This window comes from Cotesia glomerata, linkage group LG1 (genome assembly GCF_020080835.1).
Source record: "Cotesia glomerata isolate CgM1 linkage group LG1, MPM_Cglom_v2.3, whole genome shotgun sequence".
NCBI lineage: Eukaryota > Metazoa > Arthropoda > Insecta > Hymenoptera > Braconidae > Cotesia > Cotesia glomerata.
In genome coordinates this window covers 11430539-11451382 of record NC_058158.1, presented here as the reverse complement: position 1 = coordinate 11451382, position 20844 = coordinate 11430539, and the positions used below count along the sequence as shown (strand labels likewise).

The 20844-nt window shown below is 31.9% G+C and overlaps 6 protein-coding genes across 7 annotated transcripts; 4 read left to right on the top strand and 2 right to left on the bottom strand.

Annotated features, from left to right (window-relative positions):
- Positions 1–3569: 3569 nt before the first annotated feature.
- On the top strand, positions 3570–6782 carry LOC123265781 (lymphocyte-specific helicase-like). Its single transcript, XM_044729696.1, has 3 exons — positions 3570–3833; positions 4057–6342; positions 6435–6782. Exons 1-3 carry the CDS (start codon positions 3716–3718, stop codon positions 6515–6517), a joined length of 2487 nt encoding a protein of 828 aa, XP_044585631.1. The 5' UTR covers positions 3570–3715; the 3' UTR covers positions 6518–6782.
- On the bottom strand, positions 6765–10270 carry LOC123265785 (uncharacterized protein KIAA1841). The gene is made up of 9 exons (XM_044729708.1): positions 10171–10270; positions 9672–9880; positions 9396–9607; positions 8922–9325; positions 8466–8846; positions 8124–8390; positions 7754–8048; positions 7139–7665; positions 6765–6970 (listed from the first exon to the last, which is right to left on the bottom strand). Exons 2-9 carry the CDS (start codon positions 9730–9732, stop codon positions 6769–6771), a joined length of 2349 nt encoding a protein of 782 aa, XP_044585643.1. The 5' UTR covers positions 9733–9880; positions 10171–10270; the 3' UTR covers positions 6765–6768.
- A 119-nt stretch (positions 10271–10389) lies between these two features.
- LOC123264666 (WD repeat-containing protein 36) lies at positions 10390–13658 on the top strand. Its single transcript, XM_044728086.1, has 4 exons — positions 10390–10548; positions 10698–12311; positions 12394–12668; positions 12750–13658. Exons 2-4 carry the CDS (start codon positions 10736–10738, stop codon positions 13641–13643), a joined length of 2745 nt encoding a protein of 914 aa, XP_044584021.1. The 5' UTR covers positions 10390–10548; positions 10698–10735; the 3' UTR covers positions 13644–13658.
- Positions 13659–13733: 75 nt separating this feature from the next.
- On the bottom strand, positions 13734–15679 carry LOC123265829 (nucleoporin NDC1). Its single transcript, XM_044729755.1, has one exon. The coding sequence runs from the start codon at positions 15654–15656 to the stop codon at positions 13845–13847; it is 1812 nt and encodes a 603-aa protein (XP_044585690.1). The 5' UTR covers positions 15657–15679; the 3' UTR covers positions 13734–13844.
- Positions 15680–15872: 193 nt separating this feature from the next.
- LOC123265837 (protein-lysine methyltransferase METTL21D-like) lies at positions 15873–16766 on the top strand. The gene is made up of 3 exons (XM_044729767.1): positions 15873–16198; positions 16268–16460; positions 16534–16766. The coding sequence occupies exons 1-3, from the start codon at positions 15960–15962 to the stop codon at positions 16759–16761; spliced, it is 660 nt and encodes a 219-aa protein (XP_044585702.1). The 5' UTR covers positions 15873–15959; the 3' UTR covers positions 16762–16766.
- A 374-nt stretch (positions 16767–17140) lies between these two features.
- LOC123275239 (AP-2 complex subunit mu) lies at positions 17141–19880 on the top strand. 2 transcript variants are annotated; one of them, XM_044743216.1, is made up of 5 exons: positions 17141–17330; positions 17741–18131; positions 18194–18444; positions 18522–18775; positions 18852–19880. In XM_044743216.1, the coding sequence occupies exons 2-5, from the start codon at positions 17792–17794 to the stop codon at positions 19330–19332; spliced, it is 1326 nt and encodes a 441-aa protein (XP_044599151.1). In that variant the 5' UTR covers positions 17141–17330; positions 17741–17791; the 3' UTR covers positions 19333–19880. The 2 variants fall into 2 exon arrangements, with proteins under 2 accessions (XP_044599151.1, XP_044599150.1); XM_044743215.1 differs by having other exon boundaries at positions 17738–18131.
- The last annotated feature ends 964 nt before the right edge of the window (positions 19881–20844 follow it).

The following is a 20844-nucleotide window of genomic DNA, read 5'->3' as shown; positions in this document are numbered from 1 at the left end:
TATCGAATATTTTAGTTACTTATGTAACACTTTCTTTAGTGAAGAATATTTTCTTGACTGTAGAAAATTTTTTCTTGCTCTAAAACAACTTATGTCTTTCTGAATACTTTTTTCATTGATAATTAAATTTTTCTTTGAGTATAAGATCAATTAATTTCACAAAAATCATTAAGAATTTTTTTTTGTTCTTAAATAGATTTTGTCGACCAGATTGATGGGATTTATGTCGTTGGATGCACTACTATTGTGAAAATTTTTTTGAGAGATGGTCGCATTCATGAGGCAATGGCTTTTAAAGAATCACGAAGTGATTCTTATGGAATTGCATATGATCAAGCACGAAATGTAAAACATTAAATTTCCTTGATTAGTATTAGAGTTAATAATTAATTTTGCTTAATAATTAACAATAATAATTTCTTTTTATTTTCAATAGGGATCATTCATCAGGGCTCTTTATGACACCTTCTTGTTTTTTAAGGAATTCCGCGACAATTTATTCTCTCTAACCGAACAAAAATTAAAAAGATTGGCCAATCAAGAACGATTAAAATTTGAATGGAGAAAAAAAAATAATTCATAATTATTTATGATTCATTAAATTTTATTATTGATTTTAATACTCATAAGAGAATTTTATTTATTATTTATTGGCACCAGATGTACAGCTTCCCATGCAGGAAACCCCCAGAGTTGACAAAGGGGCCAGGCTTGGGCCAGTACTGGGAAACCTAGCTTCGGCGTACTTGTATTGGCCCATGCGTGGGCCAGGCTGTTTAACCCAGCCTCGGCCATGCCAATAATTATCCAAGCTTAGGCCAAGACTGGCTAACCTAGCCTTGGCGATTCATCGGTGACCCAAGCTTGGGCCAAGACTGGGCAAACACGCCTTGGTCGGCCCAATTATTACCCGAGCCTGGGCCAGAACTGGATCACCCAGTCACGGCCACAATGATTACCCAAGGGTTAGCCAAGATTGGGAAACCTACACTGAAAAAAAAAATTAACTTAATTCAAGAGAAAAATTCTTGAACCAAGAAAATAACTTTGAAGAGTTTAATTGTCTTCAATCAAAACGAAAAATTCTTTAATTAAATAAAATTTACTTAAATCGAGAAAAATTTCTTAGTTTAAGAATTTTTCTACTCAAATCAAGAAGATGAAATTCTTAAAAATTATTTACTTGATTTAAGTAATTTTTTTTTCTTTGTAGCCATGGGCGTTGAATGGCAACCAAGACTTGAGCCAGAATTAGGTAACCTAGCCTTAGACATTCAATGGGAAATTCAAACTTAATAAATCATTAAGTAATAGAATTTTAAACAGTAAACATTTATTGTTTAACGAATATTTGCTAACAAATTCTAAAATTTAGAATTTATTATTTAACCAAGACAATTGAATATCGTCAAAATTGATGTAGTCTTAAAAAAATTAAAATATAATAATTTACAGTTGAATTTTTAATATTGATAATTTTAAACATGAAAATTTATCATAAGATATTAAAAATATACAGAACGATGTACAAAGTTTAAAGTAATATAACAACTTGACTCTTTCATTTTTTTTAACTATAATAAACATTTGTAAAAAATAGTTAATTTTCATCGAAACACAATAATAAATAACATAAATTATATAAATAATAAACCATCACACTTCGTCACTATATAGATTTAGCTTATCAGAATAATAAGATGTGCATCAACTTATCGGTCGTACGGTGTAGGGGTTAGTTATCGGTCTGGCAAGCGCGCGGCTCGGGTTCGAATCTCGATTAGAAGAACGGATACGATTTTCACACTTTATTTCTTATAATTAGCAACAGTTAGGTTTGAATTTACTTTACTTACAAAATAAAATAAAAAAATAACATTCCAATAATTCTTTTTTATCATTTTTTATCAAATGGCATGGGCCAGACTTGAAAATTAACTATGGCTCAGCCCTGGTAACCATCGTTATCATCCCAGACTTCAACCAGGACTGGGCCAAGCCTGGCTTACAAGCTTGACCCAGAGTTTTACATAGTTGAGCCAAGGATGGGCCAAGCTAGGCTCCGTGGTACTTTCCTCTATGGGTTGTCTAACAAACTCTGATACATCTTTCGCTTAAATCTACTTTTCTTACACTAATTTTATAATTTATTATTTTATTTTAGTATTCCAACTTGATAGTTAATCTATATTTCAATCTATAACGCTAGTAAATACTTTCTTCAACTTTGGGTCGTTTCCTTAGTTTCAGTTTATCGCATATAGCAGATTCTTTTCAAATTTGGAGCTTATAGGAGCTACAGCTTGAAAATTTAAAATTTTAATTGTTAAAACCCACCCCCGCACCCCCCTGTGGGGAGGGATATCGTAAAATTCGTTCATAAATTATTTTTACATTACTTACAGAAAATTCATACAAAATTATGAGTCTGTCGGAGCTGTAGCTCGGAAATTTAAAATTTTCATTGTTAACGACCACCCCCGCAATCCATATTGGGGGTAGGCTGTCATTAAATTCGCTCTTGAATCATTTCTACATCCCGTAGAACAGATTCTTACCAAATTTGGAGCCTATAGGAGCTACAGCTCGGAAATTTAAATTTTTCATTGTTAAGACCCACCCCCGCACTCCTCTGTGGAATGGGATATCGTAAAATTCGTTCATAAATTATTTTTACATCACTTACACAAAATTCGTACAAAATTAGGAGTCTGTAGGAGCTAAAAGTCGACAATTTTTAATTTTCATTGTTAACGTCCACCCCCGCAATCCATATTGGGAGTAGATTGTCATAAAATCCACTCTTAGATCATTTCTACCTCGCATATAGCAGATACTTATCAAATTTTGAGCCTTTAGGAGCTACAGCTAAAAAATTTAAAATTTTCATTGTTAAGACCCACCCCCGCATTCCTCTGTGGAGTGGGATATCGTAAAATTCGTTCATAAATTATTTTTACATCACTTATACAAAATTCATACAAAATTAGGAGTCTATAGGAGCTAGAAGTCGGAAATTTTTAATTTTCATTGTTAACGTCCACCCCCGCAATCCATATTGGGAGTAGATTGTCGTAAAATCCGCTCTTAGATCATTTCTACATCACAAATAGGAGATTCCTACCAAATTTGAAGTCGATAGGAGCTGTAGGTTAAAAATGGGAATTTTCTATTGTTAACGCCCCCGCAACCCCCCTTGTGGGTGGAATTTCGTAAAATCCGTTCTTAGCTGACCTTTACTCGGCGAAAGGATTATTCCTACCAAATTTCAAGTCGCTACGCCTTATGGTTCCAGAGATATCGTGATGAGTCAATATATAGGTGGGAATCTCTTATATATATATAGATATATATATAGATAAAAAAATTTCTAATGTCTATTAACTTCAGTGTCATTAAAAAATAGTAAAAGTATTGATTCATAATCAATTTTCAATTTAAAAAAATACACTATCTCTTAATCCAACTTAATTTATAATTAAATAATTTATCAACAACTTCAGTGACCTCTGGTAGAAATGGAGGTATTATCTTGTTCCCGCGTTTTTCCCAGTTACTTCTCTGTTATCAAGCAACTAAACTGTATAACCTGTCTGAACCGGCAAAAAACGTTACACAAAGCCCAGCGTGTGAAAGAATGAGAGACGTTGAAAAACTATTATTTTTTGTAATATATTTATTTAATAATTATTAAAAAAATATATATTTATACAGCATGGAGACTACGAACGTGTTTAAAGATATCACGGAATCGAATAACGTTGTAAAAGCTTCTGACATCGATGTCGACGAAGACTCGGTGTTTTCAAGCCGTCCCGACACAAATGATAAAAGTAAGTTGCTTTTATAACTAATTTTTTTATTAAATAATTAATACCTGAACAAATGACGATTTAAACATAGACAGTCATTGACTTTTCAAAACATGATTAAATTATTCGTTGAAAATATTGAATTTATCAAAAAATATTTCACATACATTCAAGGTGATTGTAATTGGATTTTAGATGGAATACAGCATATTATATAATTAATTATTTTTTTTTTTTTTTTCAGGTGATTCAAACGATGAATTGATTTGCAACGATGTTAAGTTTAGCACCATTCAGATTGAAAAATCACGTGTGAAAAAAACTCGTCCTGAAACAGAAGAGAAGCGTGCGAGAGAAGAGGATTATCAGCGTCAACGACAAGAACAAGCATATAACAGTTTGAAGCATTTGTTGAAAAAAAGCAAATTTTATTCGAATTTTATCAAGGCTAACATAAATAATCCCAAAAAATCACCTGTTAAACGTGGTAGATCTCCTACTCGTAATTCTTCTAAAAAACGCGAAAAATCAGATTTTAGTGATGACGACGTTGAAAATTCACCCCCAAAGAAGACCAAATTCAGCCAGAGAACATCGAAGAAGATTGAAAAAGTAAATAATAAGACTAAAGGTCCAAAAAATAAAAAACTGAATCTGAGTCTTTCAGACATCGAAGATGAATTGAACACTAAGTCTGATGATGACCAAAAAAAAGAAGAAGAAGAAAAAAAATTCGAGGCACCTATTTATTTTACTGGTCAACTTCATCCTTATCAAGAAGTAGGTCTGGACTGGCTTCGAGCTTTATATAAGAATGGGGTGAACGGAATTTTGGCTGATGAAATGGGTTTGGGAAAAACGATTCAAGTTATCGCTCTGATTTGTTGGCTAATAGAAATTCGTGTGACTGGTCCCTATCTAATTATTGCCCCGTTGTCAACGATACCCAACTGGGAAGCAGAATTTAAACGCTTTGCGCCTGAATTACCGGTATATGTTCTGCATGGAACACAGGAAGCTCGCAAAGTTGTTGCTAAGCAAATTAAAACCAAGAAAACAGTACATGGGTTCAAAACTCAACCTATTGTTTTGACAACCTACGAAGTTGCTGTAAGAGATGCTAATACTGTACTGCACAATTATAATTGGCGTTATATGATTGTTGACGAAGGCCAGCGGATTAAAAATCACAATAGCCAATTGGCATGCGTTTTAAGGACGGTCAATTCAGTTCATCGTTTAATACTGACTGGAACACCTTTGCAGAATGATTTGAATGAGCTTTGGGCTTTGTTGAACTTTCTTCAGCCCGACATTTTCAATAATCTCGATGTTTTTCAGTCTTGGTTCGATGTAAAAGAGATGCAACACGAGGCGGGTGCCGAGAAAATCCTTGAGCAAGAAAGTAAAAAAAATATTGTCAGCATGCTGCGAGAAATTCTCAAACCGTTTATGCTAAGACGAGTCAAGGAGGAAGTTGGTCTAAATTTGCCGAACAAAAAAGAGATGATCGTCTACGCGCCAATTACTGAGATACAGCGTGAACTTTACACTTCCGTTCTTAATTATGATACCCATGTATTGTCAATGAAAACGCGAGAACCAGCAATAATTGAAAGTCCTCCAGATGGAAGCAGACCTAAACGAGCTTGTTCAATGAGAAATAAATATTCTGAAAATTATTTTAATCCACATGATTTAGAGGGCATGGGTGGTGATATTAATGCTTTAAAATCTGAAAAAAAGCCTGATATTCTTGATGACAAAAAACTGACTGAAGGTCAACGAAAAATATTAAGTACCTGGATAAATTATACTGATATAGATGAAAGAAACAAAGATTATTTTATCCGTTTAAATTTTTCGGGAAATCGCTATCCATTGTATCGTAAAATCGTTGATCATCCGTACTTGGTACATTGGCCCAAAAGTGCTACCGGATATTTGCAAATTGACGAAAATTTAGTTAAATCTTCAGGAAAACTGCTCGTTCTAGACGCTATGCTCCACAAATTGCACGCAAAAGGTCACAAAGTACTTATATTTTCGACTTTAGTCATGTTACTAGATTTACTTGAAGAATATTTAACCTTAAGACCATGGAACTACGTAACTCTTTCCGGAAGAACAAAAATTGAAGAACGTGATGAAAACATCTATAAGTTTAACAATGATCCCGATGTATTTTTGTTTTTACTATCTACTCGTGCTGGTGGTCTAGGACTCAATTTAGCAGCCGCTGACACTGTTATTATTTATGACAGTGACTGGAACCCCCAAGTTGATCTCCAAGCGATGGCTCGCTGTCATCGAATCGGACAAACTCGTCCAGTAGTCATCTATAAGCTATGTACCAAAGGGACTATCGATGAAACAGTTATGAATCGCGCTCAAGCAAAGCGTAATCTTGAAAAAATGGTCATCTCGAAGGAATTGGAACGATCCATTAACTTTACTGCTAATTTTGTGGAAGAGCTTCGACGACTATTCAATAGCTCAAATGACATCGTTATTACTTCTAAGAAACAAGGTATTAATATTGTTTTTTTTTTTTTTTTTTTACTTTATATATTTATATTTGAACAACAAATAAATTAATTAAATTTTTTTATTTTTTTACAGTTTACTCAGATGCCGAACTTGAAAAAATTTTGGATCGCAGTGATTTATTTAAAGTAAACTCAGAAAACTCTTTAAAGAACTAAATTTTATTACTACTATTTTATAACTTTGAACTGGTCAAATTATTTATTTAATTATTATTAATGTTTAAGCGACCGTGAACGATTGAGTTCTTTTACATTATTATTATTATTATTTTTATTTTTTATGGAATGAGTCGTTTGTTCTTTAAACTCGGCTTCTTGTTTAGCGTAACTTCCGCCTACATGAAAAAAGTACAAATTCTATTAATTATATTTATTAATTAATAATAAGTTATGAGTAATATTTATTGTTAAAATTGAGCAGTATTACTTATAGACTGACTGTTGGAAACATATAAATGTTTATGAAGTTTGTTGATTAAGCATTCAGCGGAGGTCCTTTTAGTTAACAAACCGATCATTTGAGAGGCTGCGCGTTCTTCAAAATCTCGTTGGTTGTCCTGATTGTATTTTACCAACAAATTCATGTTCCAACACCGTCCTCCTTCGTGCCTATAGTTAAATTAATTAATATATACTCATTATTTCTGTTAGTTGTGCTTTAATGATAAAATTTTATAAATTTAATATATCTTAAAACATTGTTTGAGCAAAAAATAAATAAATTTTAATAAAGTTTTGTAGTTATATAATATCAATAAATGAAAACAAGTTGATTACCTTTTAATTAAATGGCATCGTCGTTTTATTTTACCAGTAGATTTAAATAATGGTAAACCATGAGATTCTTCGCTGTTATTATCAGAATCATCATCAACGCTACTGTCTCCACGTGCAGTAATACCGTCGTTGTCATCGTCATCATTATCACTGTCACTTGTTGAAGTATTCATGGACAACGTGTCAACTTGAGAGTTCTGTGGCATCAACTTACGTGACTTATGTCCATCCAAATTATTATTAGCACCATTAGTAAATTGATAAGGCTTACGGACACCAGGTCCGCCCCAAAGTTTTGCCAATAAGCCAAGTTTAGGTCTTGGCGGCGTCAGTTCAATTCCATCCCAGGGCATCGGTTCTTTGCACGATAACTTACCTGACTGAAGTTCGGTATCCCGTGCGACTAACCGTGTTATTTTTTCTGGAAAAAATAATTGTGGAGGATCTTGAGTAATGGTGTCACGATACAAAGTAAAAATATTCAAAACATGTCCATCGCTGTCCACAGAAACCGTTGGTATGTGTTCCTATCATAATTCATATGTTTTAAAAATAATCATAATTCTTATTTAATTATCTTATACTATCAAAGAATACAATTTTATTAATAACTACTTTAAATCGGCATCCTTCTCTATTAGGAATAGCTTCAAAGCGATAAGCCCGTTGACTGCAGCATGGATATCTTCCTAGTGGATATGGTATTGATCTCTGTTGTTCATTGGCAAAAAACTGAGGGATTTCTGGGTGGTATGAACACCAATCCATTTGGTTTATCGGAAAGTGGGTATTACATTGACGGCAATAAAGAAAATGGCAATCACCCCAAAGACGCCAGTACACCTTTCTCCATGAGCGCAATTCTGATCTCAAATTAACTATATAATCATTCAACGACCACGTAAGATCTCTGAAAATTAACATTACCATAATTTAAATTTTAATTTTAATTCTTTACTTTATTAAAGTTATTTAATTTAGTTACCGAGAATGTTTGCTGGAAATATTTCCTCTGCAATCAATCTTAATAGCACTCGGTGTGCAAGGAACGGTATCAGATACAGAACGTATCAAAATTTTACCGCATTTGGTGCATTTAAATAACGTTGCTAAAGAACTGTAATGTCCTCTTTTATTACTTGGGACTGGATCGACCAGTGACATTATCAATTTACAGAATAAACGGCTTTGTACTTTATCTTTCTTGTCTTTTAGGTTTTCAACGTCGATGTTACTAAATAAATCTGCTAATCTGAAATAATTTTTAATTACATCTATTATATTTATTAATCGTATTTATTTATTTTTTTATTTAAACGAATACAACCTTGTGAAAATATTATCATTGAGACAAGTTAAAATAGTTGATGTCTTCAATACTTGGGACATATGTTGATGACAAAAAACCAGACATTGTTCTAAGAGAGGTTCCATTTGTAAAAATGATGCTGACACTGTTATTGGTATGACATTGGTAGCTTCCAAAACCGGCCACTCAGATTTTTTGATCAAATCCTTTTTGACCCATCTCATTAGCCAGTCAAAAATAACAATGTCACAGTGAACAGAAATATCCATTTCTTCTAGCTTCTGCCCAGTGGTAACATCAGCAAAGTAACACATTTTTTGAATTAATAATTTTTGAGGACATTTAAAGTCTTTTTTTATATTTTTTGCCTCGTCACAGACGTGAATCTCCACTTCAACTCTGAATGTTTAAAAATTTTAATTACAATTAATGTTGCCATTAAACAAGATAAATAAAATAATAAAAAACAATTACTCGCTAGATTTTCTGTGAACTTTATTTTTGTCTTTATTTTGATCACAATTATTAGCCAAAAGTACTCCGTTGGATTTATCAATAGTACTGTTTTGTAGAGAAGAACATTTCTTAACTTCAACTGGATGTTTCTTATTTATTGGCTGTGATATCGTTGGTGCAGGTTTAGGAAGCATGTAGGGCAGTACAGAGTCTAGCAAGCCTTCATGCAAAACATCACTAAGATTTTTCTTCATCATTTTAGATAATTGATGCTGTTTATTATCATCTGCAGACTCACTGCTGGGTACTTTGAATTTTTTAAACGGTGATTGCAAGTCCGATGGATTTTTATTCGAATTCGCTGGACAATCTGTTTTTTCATCTTCTAGTTGTTGTTCGGAACACGATAAGGGTAGTGTACTCTGAATTTATTTAACAGGCATGGAAAAAATAATATCAATTTTATTAAAACAAAAATTAAAGAGTACTCACATTTTTGTTGTTTCCAGATTGTAAATTAAGGTCAATCTTAGTTAATTCAGACCAATCTATCTCACTGTGAGCTGCTAAAATACTCGAGAGACCATCAAAGCTATCATTGAGCTGATAAGCAGTCTGCATGAATTCAAAAAACTTTTGGATAGTGAGTTGAGTACAATTTTCATCAGATTTAAACAGTATGTCATCACAAGCGGTTTTTGTAACTAAAAATAAAAAAAAATGATAATTTTTTTTTTCTAACTGACAAGATTTATTCAAATACTCAACTGTTGGTTTCTTCTTCAGTATTTTTGTCGCCTGACTCTGAACCAGTTTTTTGGTTGTTCATTTTTTTTTATTAAAAATTATTAGACATTTAACTTTTTAACCAATGTTTAAAATAGACATCTTCAATTGCCTTGATTATTGTTATTATTATGATAAATTTGCATTTTAAGAGTATAATATTTTTTTTGTTTTAAAATTTGCCATATTACCTATAAAAAAATTATTTTTATTAACATATATAGGTTAACTTAATTTAGGAAACATCATCATATAAAAAATTGACGTTTCTTATTAACAACAATTATTATAAATTTATATAATGTACAATATAACACCTTAATTACCAAATAATGAATTCAGTGAAATTTTTAATATTCAAAAATTTATGAATTAAAGATTTAACAAATAGTCTTTTTAAAATATTTTTTTTTTTGGTTTTAAAAAATATTTTCATCCAAAAATATAATTTTAAACTACCAAAATGTTAAATCGATAATACTATGCTTGTTGATATGTATTGTTTTATGTCATGTTCACCTATATCACTATAAAATATAGAATCTTGATGAATTTATCATGTTAATTTTATGGACGTCTTCTATTAATTATGTTATTGATTAAAAAAATTAGTATTTTTTTTATTACAATTTTTGTAAAATTTTAAAACAAATTGATTTAAATTAAGCGCTCAATTAATTAATCCTTCTAAGTTCCCAGACCACTCAAAGAGGTCTCAGCTGTCAACAATAACAACACATACTTACACACAGTATAGATAAATTTGATATTTTATTTAAAGGGTGATACTTGCGACCACGTGCTTATCATGGTTTTTTTAATTTAATATTGAAATAATTATTGGAGTAACTAATAAAAGGTATGATCACTATTGCAATTATTATAAATCTGAAATATCAATAATTTTAATTCATACTTACATGTTTCAATCCCTTTCTTTTTTAATAAATATAAAAACATTTCAAACCCATAAATTTATTCATTATTTATCACAAATTTTTATTCCAGGACAAATATAAATTATAATTATCAACAATTACAACAAGATGCCGGATCAAAGCAGTGTCGTGAATGTAATAAAAATGCCGCAAAGTAAAATATTCTGTAAAAATCGGGCACTAGGTTATGTCAGCAACCACATTCCTATGATTACACGTTACATCAAACGGAGAAAAGACAATTTGATTGTTACTTGTGTTGGACGAGCATTTCATACTTACAGCTGTTCTCATTTGACTCTTTTGACAGTTTCTGGTGGTCATCCGGGGGACATTACATCCCTAGCTGGTGACACTTATCACGTATACACGGCTAGTGAAGGCTATATTTATGCTTGGCGAAGAGGTAACGAATTGAAACACGTCTACGGGACCCACGATCATCAGATCCACACATTGTTGCCTTTTGGACCAAATTTATTGTCCGTCGACGAAGACAGTAATTTGAAAGTCTGGGACATTAAAACAGAAAAATTGCAAGCAGAGTTAAATTTTAGTAATAATGTTTTTAAAGTAACAACAATGATGCACCCGAGCACTTACATAAATAAAATACTTTTGGGTAGTGAGCAGGGTCATCTCCAATTGTGGAACATTCGTACAACACAAATGATTTATAATTTCAACGGATGGGCTTCGGCAGTCACTGTAATTGAACAAGCGCCTGCTTTGGACGTTGTTGCTATTGGATTGGCCAATGGAAAAATAATTCTCCATAATTTGAAAGTTGATAAAACTGTTTTCCAACTTGTTCAAGACTGGGGCTTGGTTACGTCCATAACATTCAGAACTGACAATCATGAGCGTCCAATCATGGCCACTGGAAGTCTTTCTGGTCATATTGTTTTTTGGAATCTCGATGAAAAACGCGTTGACAGCCAGCTTATCAACGCACATGCTGGCTCAGTTGCTGGCTTGCAGTGCTTGCCAAATGAACCTTTAATCGTTTCGTCTTCTCCTGATAACTCGCTGAAGGTCTGGATATTCGATTTAGCTGATGGAGCTGCTCGTTTGCTGATGGTTCGTGAAGGACACTCTGAACCGCCTACGCAAGTAAGGTTTTATGGAGACGATGGTCGTAATATTCTAACCGCTGGGGGTGACTCCTCGATAAGAATATTCTCCACTGTCACTGAAATATTTAATAAAAGTCTGGGTAAAGCGTCGTTTAATAGAAAATCTTCGAAAAAGAAGAAACGCGACGTCGAAGATAATCTTATAATGCCAGCTATCACTGAATTCGCGTATGAAAAAACTCGCGAAAAAGAATGGGACAACATTGCGGCATGTCATTTAGGTATAGGTACTGTTACTACTTGGTCATATGATAAAATGAAAATGGGAGAGCACAAATTATTACCTGAACGATTTACTAGAAATAAAAATGCAAATGCAACAAGTGTCTGTATGACGCACTGTGGAAATTTTGTCGTGATCGGTTACAACACCGGGCATATTGACAGGTTCAATATTCAATCGGGACTACACAGAGCAACGTATGGAGGTGAAAAAGGAGCACATGTAGGCCCCATCAAAGCGATCATGGTTGATCCACTTAATCAGTATGTTGTATCCGCTGGTCGAGATCATGAAGTTAAATTTTGGCCGTTTAAATCTACTCCAAGTAATTATTTTTTATATTTATTATTTTAAAATAATGTCTATTAATATTAAAAAACTAATTAATTTTTTTCTATTATTTTCAGATACTAAACCACAGACAGTATTAACTTTAAATGAAGCTGTTAAATGGGTTAGAACACATCCCGAAAGTTCTCTCGTTGCCTTAGCCCTAGAGGATTTTACTGTAATTTTAATTGATTTAGATACTAGGCGCTTGGTCAGACATTTCCGTGGTCACATAGCTCACTTGACAGATGCCACATTCAGTCCAGACGCTCGATGGCTTGTAACTGCTGCTATGGACTCTACTATACGAACATGGGATATACCAACCGCTCAGCCAATTGACGTCTTCCGGGTAATTCTATGAATAAATATATCAAAAAATATAATTTATCTTTTAAAGAAAAATTATTAAAATATTAATTATATTCAACAGGTACCCGATACTTGCATATCGCTGCATTTTTCACCCACCAGCGAGTTTTTAGTAACAGCTCACATGAACAACGTAGGAATTTATTTGTGGTCCAATCGCACTCTATATAGTCACGTATCGTTGAAATCCTTGCCTTCAAACTATTCTATACCTTTGATTGATCTACCAAAAGTTATACCATCTTCAAAGGACAACGAAACTGAGTCAGATGCCATGCAAGTCGACAACGAGGAAGACGATGAAGAGGAAAAATATGTTTCACCAGTTCAATTGGCTCCGAATCTTATAACAATGTCATCACTGGCAAATGCAAGATGGCAAAATCTTCTCAATATCGATATTATCAAGAAGAGAAATAAACCTATTGAACCTCCCAAGGCCCCTGAAACAGCTCCATTCTTCCTGCCGACAATACCTTCACTAGATATTGAGTTTAATATTTCAGATGCTAAAAACCAAGAATCGGATAATAACAGTAAATTATTAATGCCGAGCAACTTCAGTAATTTGACAACATTTGGTAAAATGCTGAAAGACACTATTGACCACGACGATGATGACTTTACGAAAGTTATTGACAGGCTAAAAGCTTTAGGACCTAGCTCTATAGATCTGCAAATACAATCGCTTTCGTTGGACAGTACATGTTCGGTAGACATAATGATACAGTTTATGAAAATGATTAAACATATGATGAACAGTAATCAGGACTTTGAGTTATCTCAGTCATATTTAGGTCTATTTTTGAAAACTCATGGCATGGCTATACAAAATGAACCAAGGTTATGGAAGTACCTAGAGAAATTAACGACTCTCCAGCATAAAAATTGGAGTTTGCTACGGGAAAAATTATTTAATAATATTAGTGTTGTTCAATATTTAAAAAAAATGTAAATATTATTTTATAAATAAAAATAATTACTCATTTTTTATTAGAAAAAACAGTCAATTTTATTTACTTATTAATAGACACGAGTAATGAAAAATATGTTTATTCGTCTGTAAAAATAGTTGTAATTTTTTTTTTTTAATTAATGTCTTATACACTCACATACGTATTTTTCAATTATGATAACAGTAACAACTATAACTTATTTACTCTTTACACACAAAAAATCCATTCAGCTGGTCCCTGATTGATTGATCCAGAGTTAAATCATCGACGTAGTTCTTGAACTTAGTAACAATCCTATAAATACTCCGTCTGTTGGCGACTCTCAAAGTTGTTAACATTTGCCTAACATCCTTATCATCGTAGTGTGGCTGTTTCTTTGTTGTTATTAGTATGTTCATTTTATGAAGCTTATCCAATGATTGTTTGAGACCAAGTAGGGCTTCAATAATAGCTGGTAAGTCTTTTTGTACGATACCATATGGATCCTCGGCGAGAGACGCCACAGCGAGCAAAGAAATTCCATCGATAGCCCAAATAACTGGCTGACCATTGAACATCAAGTACTGGATATTGTTGTTATTTTGTTTACCAAAAAAGTAAAAAATAATCGGCTTCGACAGTAGATAAGATGTAATATTTTGTCGTGTTGTTTTTATAAATTCTCCAATCAATTGTCCAAAATAATTACTACACTGGTCAGTTGGAGTGACATCTTCTACCACTGGTGTTGGAGATAGCTCATGATTAACTAAGCTTCGCATGTAACGAGGCTCCATTCCAAATCTTTCAGAACATGTGTCTGATAATTGTGGCGAAGGAGAAGTAGGTGTTAATATTTTGCTACCTGGTTGCTGAATTACAGGAACAGGACAAACAGTCTTGTTTATTTCGACGGCAAAGTTGTTTATAAATGCTAGACATTTTTCGACAACGCAGTTCCAATTGTAAGGATGTCCTCCAGGTTGACTCAGACTAAACAAAACGGCTCTACGCTGTTTTTCTTTCTGTGCCAGAGTCACTAGATCCAAGAAGCCTAGATGCTGAATAATGGGCACTTTACTCATAGCTAATGCATCTGGAAGAGTCGTTGTAATATCTTGCTGATTAACATTGTTGTAAACATTTATTTGACGTCCAACTTCAAACTTCATCCATTCTGTTAAGTAAGCATTAAATAGTAAATGCATACTGTTTATTATTAAAGCAAACAATGATGTGTATAACCATGAGTGTAATATCAATGATAAATTCAATAATCTCCATACTGAGTCCAACGATTGTTCCTCTTCTGTGTGAATAAATAAAGAAGAGGCTACAAAGTTTTTAATATACGAACCGATAAAATAATATAGTCCTATAAAATACATCGTTGGCCAGATGGCATTCATCACTGTTATTGGCAATAAAGTACTGATACCTCTGCGTATTTGAGTGAATTTATACTGTGGAATGATTGGAAATTGTAATCTGTGAAAAACATATATATTTGTTTTAGTAAAATAATAAATTCCAGTCCAAATACCGCCAAGCAGTAAAAATAAATGCTCTTCAACAAGACAAGTTGAAGAGATCGTTGTTGAAATATTTCGCCTGCAAGTTTTAGTCAATGAACTGTATTTTCCATCCACCAAAGTTAGATGTAACCATACCAGTACTATTCCATTTATAAGGTACATCAAAATAACCATTAAGTTATGAGAAGTGAATAAATTGCAGAACATAAAGAATCTGCTTTGAGCATACGATGAGTATGAGTAGTTTAAGTAATTTTTACTAAAAATAATTCCTTGGAGAGTAATCATAATTGCAAAAATGATCATGTAGCACCACATCCTCAAACATGTTATTATTTTCCAGGTGTCTTCGATCCACGACAAAGGAGATGTCATGTCAACATTTTCTAGTAAAATAACGCTGCTCATAAAAATAAATTGGACAATTATACTGAATGTAATTGCCATTAATATACGTTTAAAGAGTAGTTCTTTACACCCTCCATGTTGTTCACCCATTTTCACTTTTGTTTAATTTATTTTTTAACTAAAATCACTAAACTTTAATTATTTTAATTTTTAAACTTAATCTTGTTGTAGATATTTTTTAAGCATAATATTAATAGTGTTTATAATAATTAACAAATGATGGCATATAACCTCATAATTACACTAAACTCTGAAACTTAAACTGCAGCCGGCCGGTAATAAATGTCAATTTCGCGGCAAAAACATTCCGCCATTTACGATACTATACACACGTGTACATTAACCTAAAACAATAAATATAAATATAAATATGTGAGTAATAAATAACAACAAATGGAGTTGGATAAAAATATATTTACCCGGTGCTTAGAGCTGGAAAGTCAAAACAAAGAATTGACTTTATATCAGCAAGAGATTGGCGACGTTAACTGTGTCGTGTGGGATGCTGCAATTGTTTTAGCAAAATACTTGGATCATTTATCTAGCTCAAATGATCAATGGCTTACTGGAAAAAAAATTTTGGAACTCGGTGCTGGAATCGGTTGTGTAGGAATGACAGCCGCTTGTCTTGGGTAGGTCTTTTACTTTTCAAATCTATAATTGTAAAAATACATTTATCATTAACCACAGTTATTTTTCAGGTCTGACGTGATTATGACTGATTTAGAGAGCGCCATACCAATTTTAAATTACAATATTTCTAAGAACGAAACTCTATGGAATAAAGATGGTAAAGGGTCTGCTAAAGCTCAAGTTATGGAATGGAGAAATGACATTGAGTTTGATTTTTCACCTGATATTATTTTAGTTGCTGACTGTGTATATTATTCAGAGGTATGTATTCTAATTAATTGTTGGTGTATAAATTTTTTAACAGACCTGTAAAGATAATTTAAAAATTTTTCAGTCAATAGATCCGCTGATTAAAACACTAGAATATTTTTGTAAAAAAAATGAAAATACTTACGTTATTATGTCACAAGAAGAAAGGGATACTCCTGGACAAATACCGGTGTGGCAACAATTTCTTGAACAAGTCAAAAAAGTTTTTAAATTGGAGTATATACCACGCTCTGAGCAGCATCCACTGTATTCTTCTGAAGATATTCATTTAATTAAAATGACTATTCTTTGATATAATTATCAAGTTGTATTTTTAAGCAATAAATTTTAACTTACTTTTCTAAACAGAAATATTTTTTTTGAATCTGACAACTGTCGTAATTATTCAGAAATTACATGTCACGCCATCTATTTGTCAAACAGAAGGAACAAGTAAAATTGAGATTTCATTTCGCTGTTCTCACGATTATTGAATTTTAACAATTAACTTCAATAGAAATTTACTTTTTTTTGTTTTTTATTTATTTTTTTTTTTTTTTCTTTAATTGAATATAAATAATAACAGTCTATTGGATCTGTAAAAAATTCTATTGCGCTAATGATTAGAGATGAAAAATAATTTTGAATTACGTAGTAAAAAAGTGGGTGTATAATTTCATGCGCGAAAATGGCTGAGCGCGGCTACTACTGAACGGTTGTTGGACTACCATCACCAGTGATTGCTACTGCTGGCTGCTGGCTCGTAATGATTGTAGTTGGTTGTATGTTGGATAGTATTGGAGTCTAAAAATTATAAAATATCCAAGATTCCAGTCTGGAATAATCGGGTCCATTATTCCAGGATTTTAACCAGTGAAATGAGTAAGTTTATTTTTTGACTACTTGTTGGCACCTAATTTTTTTTTTTTTTTACTCCACTCTGAAATTTGTTTCTTAATGTCATATTAAAGTGGGTGGTCGATAACACACATCATCAACGGCAGCGATCATTTGTGTGTAAAGCATCTCTGGCACAAACGTTGTTTATCTACTCACATATATATGTATCTATGTATATTTTCTTTTCAAATGTCATTTATTCTGATATCGAGAGCGTTATCGATTACGATATTTCTCTTAGTTTCCGAAACCCGTTCGTTTCTCCAAAATAATTTGTATTATCAATAATTTGCATACGCTGTAAACTCTGACTAATTTTAATAATTATTATACTCTTTGGAGGATGAATATATTTAGTAAATGATGACTTTTTTTTTTTTTTTTTTCAGCAGTACAGTAATAATAAAATAAATCGAAAGTTTGATTAGCTTTCATTGTGAAAAATGATCGGAGGGTTATTTTTATATAACCACAAGGGAGAAGTATTAATTTCCCGGGTGTATCGAGATGACATCGGAAGAAATGCCGTAGATGCATTTAGAGTTAACGTAATTCATGCTCGTCAACAAGTTCGTTCACCCGTCACCAACATTGCTCGGACATCCTTTTTCCATATTAAACGAGCAAATATTTGGCTGGCCGCTGTAACTAAGCAAAATGTCAACGCAGCTATGGTTTTTGAATTTCTTCTCAAGATCAACGATGTTATGCAGTCGTACTTTGGAAAAATCTCTGAAGAAAATATTAAAAACAACTTTGTTTTGATTTACGAGCTGCTTGATGGTAAATTTTTTTATTTTTATTAAAAAAAACATTCAAATTATTAATATAATTTTTTAAATTAGAAATTTTGGACTTTGGTTACCCACAAAATTGCGATACTGGTGTACTGAAGACTTTTATTACTCAGCAAGGTGTAAAGTCAGCGACAAAAGAGGAACAAGCACAAATTACATCTCAAGTAACAGGTCAAATTGGATGGAGACGAGAAGGAATAAAATACCGGCGTAATGAACTATTCCTTGATGTATTGGAGTATGTGAATCTCTTGATGAGTCCTCAGGGACAAATATTAAGCGCCCATGTTGCAGGAAAGGTAAATATATAATTACATTTTTTTCTAATGCTTTTTTATGTTTTATTATGGTCTGTTATGTAATTATTTAATTACAGGTTATAATGAAATCTTATCTATCGGGAATGCCAGAGTGTAAATTCGGTATCAATGATAAAATCGTAATGGATTCTCGTGGGATGAAAGGTGGCAGCGGTGCACTGGGTGGGGAAGATCCGACAGGAGCACGCACTGGAAAGCCTGTAGTTGTAATTGATGATTGCCAATTTCATCAATGTGTCAAGTTATCTAAATTTGAAACTGAACATTCCATTAGTTTTATACCACCAGATGGCGAGTTTGAATTGATGAGGTAATATTTTTTACTTTTTTTAAAATAATAATTATAAAATGATAGTGATAATATTGATTGATGATTTAATTGATAGATACCGTACTACAAAAGATATTTCATTGCCATTCCGATTAATACCATTGGTGAGAGAAGTTGGTCGTACAAAAATGGAAGTAAAAGCTGTTCTCAAATCAAACTTCAAACCATCGCTTTTGGGACAAAAAATAGAAGTACGTGTACCAACTCCATTAAATACCGCTGGAGTTCAATTGATTTGTCTTAAAGGTAAAGCTAAATATAAAGCATCTGAAAATGCAATCGTCTGGAAGATAAAACGTATGTCAGGTATGAAAGAGACTCAATTGTCTGCGGAAATAGATTTACTCGACACTGATACGAAAAAGAAATGGACAAGACCACCTATTTCAATGAACTTCGAAGTACCATTCGCTCCATCTGGCTTTAAAGTTCGCTATCTTAAAGTATTTGAATCCAAACTCAATTATTCTGATCACGATGTCATTAAGTGGGTGAGATATATTGGAAGAAGTGGTCTTTACGAAACGCGATGTTAATAATACTCTATTGTATAATTTATTAGGAATAATAATAATTATTCCTATTAATAACAACAACAAATTTCGAATAAATTCAACACAACTATTATTAAATATATTATAAATGAATTATGAACGGTGCCCATGGTGATTATTACAAACAAAATACTAATTAATAAATCGCGTGAAAATTGTATCATCTTATCTTTATTATTATTAATTTCAATGAATTATTATTGTTGTTGTTGTTGTTGTTACTGTATTAATCGCTGAATATATATGCGTGTTTAAATGTCGTATGACAACACAAACCGATAAACAAATTAAGATTTTTTTTCTTCCTTAAGAGTGTTATCTAATAAAAGTATGAGCCAAAAACCATTATAAATAATTTAATTTGCATGTGCTTTAAAACAGCGAATGAATACCACGTATTGAATGATTTACGCAATTATAAATGAATATACGAATATACATGTATAGTATTCGGCACATAAATTGTAACTATAATATAGTATGGAAATTCAAAATAGTGAGTTAGAAAAAGGTAAATTATATATCATGAACAAAAAACAAAAAATTAAACGAAAGAATAAAATACACAATAAAAAATCTTTAAATCAATTCATTAAAAATTTAACGTTGTCATAATTGAAGAATAAACAATGATATAATGATGTAAAATGAAGATTTAATCCTGATTATTTTTATTATAACAATTTTTAAGTTAGTTATCCATATTTATTGACTATATTAATAGAATTATATGTGTCTATTGAGGTACGTTGAAATGTTTTAATTTTAAAGTTATCTTTGCAAATATCTTGGTTTTACATTTGTTCGGCCAAATAAATTTTTTTTTTTAATTTATTTCTTAAATTAATAAAATTACATTTTTTAATCTTTACTTAATTTGTATTTTTTAACTCAATCGAGTAATTTATGTGCGCGTTCTTTAGTTAAAATCTTGTTTTTTCTACGAGTTATTGTCAACTTCTTGCACTCTGTATATTGATTTGCACACTTAATCCAAATATTTATTATCATCAGCAAAATTATATACACTAAGCCAAATTTAGTTTCAACTACATTATTTAATAGCACTTTGCAAAGATAAACAGTTGTGATGATAATGACGATGATAACTATAATGCTTATAATGATTTTCCAGAGTGTATAAAGTTTAATATGGCACTTAAAAAATTCCAATATGACAGTTCATTTTATTATCAATATTTAAATAGTAAAAACAAATTTAAAATAATAACAAAAACATAAATATATACATCATATAATTATTAAAATACACATGACGTATTTCGGCAGTCTTGAAAAATGGTCGAGACCACTTGCACATCCGTGCGCGATTAATTATTTAGTAAGTATTAATTTTAATAAATTTTGAGTAAACTTATTTTTACAATTTTTTAGTAACGCAATATAAACTGTATAAATAATTTTAATTTTAATTTAACAAACAACGAAATTGTTTTATTTTTTACTTTAACGGGGAAAATTTTTTTCTCTCAT

Coding starts and splice junctions, on each gene's coding strand:
- LOC123265781 (XM_044729696.1), top strand. CDS start 3,716: ATGGAGACTACGAACGTGTTTAAAGATATCACGGAATCGAATAACGTT. Junction 3,834..4,056: donor TCCCGACACAAATGATAAAA/GTAAGTTGCTTT, acceptor TTTTTTTTTCAG/GTGATTCAAACGATGAATTG. Junction 6,343..6,434: donor TATTACTTCTAAGAAACAAG/GTATTAATATTG, acceptor ATTTTTTTACAG/TTTACTCAGATGCCGAACTT.
- LOC123265785 (XM_044729708.1), bottom strand. CDS start 9,732: ATGAACAACCAAAAAACTGGTTCAGAGTCAGGCGACAAAAATACTGAA. Junction 9,608..9,671: donor TACTGAAGAAGAAACCAACA/GTTGAGTATTTG, acceptor TTTTATTTTTAG/TTACAAAAACCGCTTGTGAT. Junction 8,847..8,921: donor GTTCACAGAAAATCTAGCGA/GTAATTGTTTTT, acceptor TTAAACATTCAG/AGTTGAAGTGGAGATTCACG.
- LOC123264666 (XM_044728086.1), top strand. CDS start 10,736: ATGCCGGATCAAAGCAGTGTCGTGAATGTAATAAAAATGCCGCAAAGT. Junction 12,312..12,393: donor GCCGTTTAAATCTACTCCAA/GTAATTATTTTT, acceptor TATTATTTTCAG/ATACTAAACCACAGACAGTA. Junction 12,669..12,749: donor AGCCAATTGACGTCTTCCGG/GTAATTCTATGA, acceptor TATATTCAACAG/GTACCCGATACTTGCATATC.
- LOC123265829 (XM_044729755.1), bottom strand. CDS start 15,656: ATGGGTGAACAACATGGAGGGTGTAAAGAACTACTCTTTAAACGTATA.
- LOC123265837 (XM_044729767.1), top strand. CDS start 15,960: ATGGAGTTGGATAAAAATATATTTACCCGGTGCTTAGAGCTGGAAAGT. Junction 16,199..16,267: donor ATGACAGCCGCTTGTCTTGG/GTAGGTCTTTTA, acceptor GTTATTTTTCAG/GTCTGACGTGATTATGACTG. Junction 16,461..16,533: donor ACTGTGTATATTATTCAGAG/GTATGTATTCTA, acceptor AAAATTTTTCAG/TCAATAGATCCGCTGATTAA.
- LOC123275239 (XM_044743216.1), top strand. CDS start 17,792: ATGATCGGAGGGTTATTTTTATATAACCACAAGGGAGAAGTATTAATT. Junction 18,445..18,521: donor GCGCCCATGTTGCAGGAAAG/GTAAATATATAA, acceptor ATTTAATTACAG/GTTATAATGAAATCTTATCT. Junction 18,776..18,851: donor GGCGAGTTTGAATTGATGAG/GTAATATTTTTT, acceptor TTTAATTGATAG/ATACCGTACTACAAAAGATA.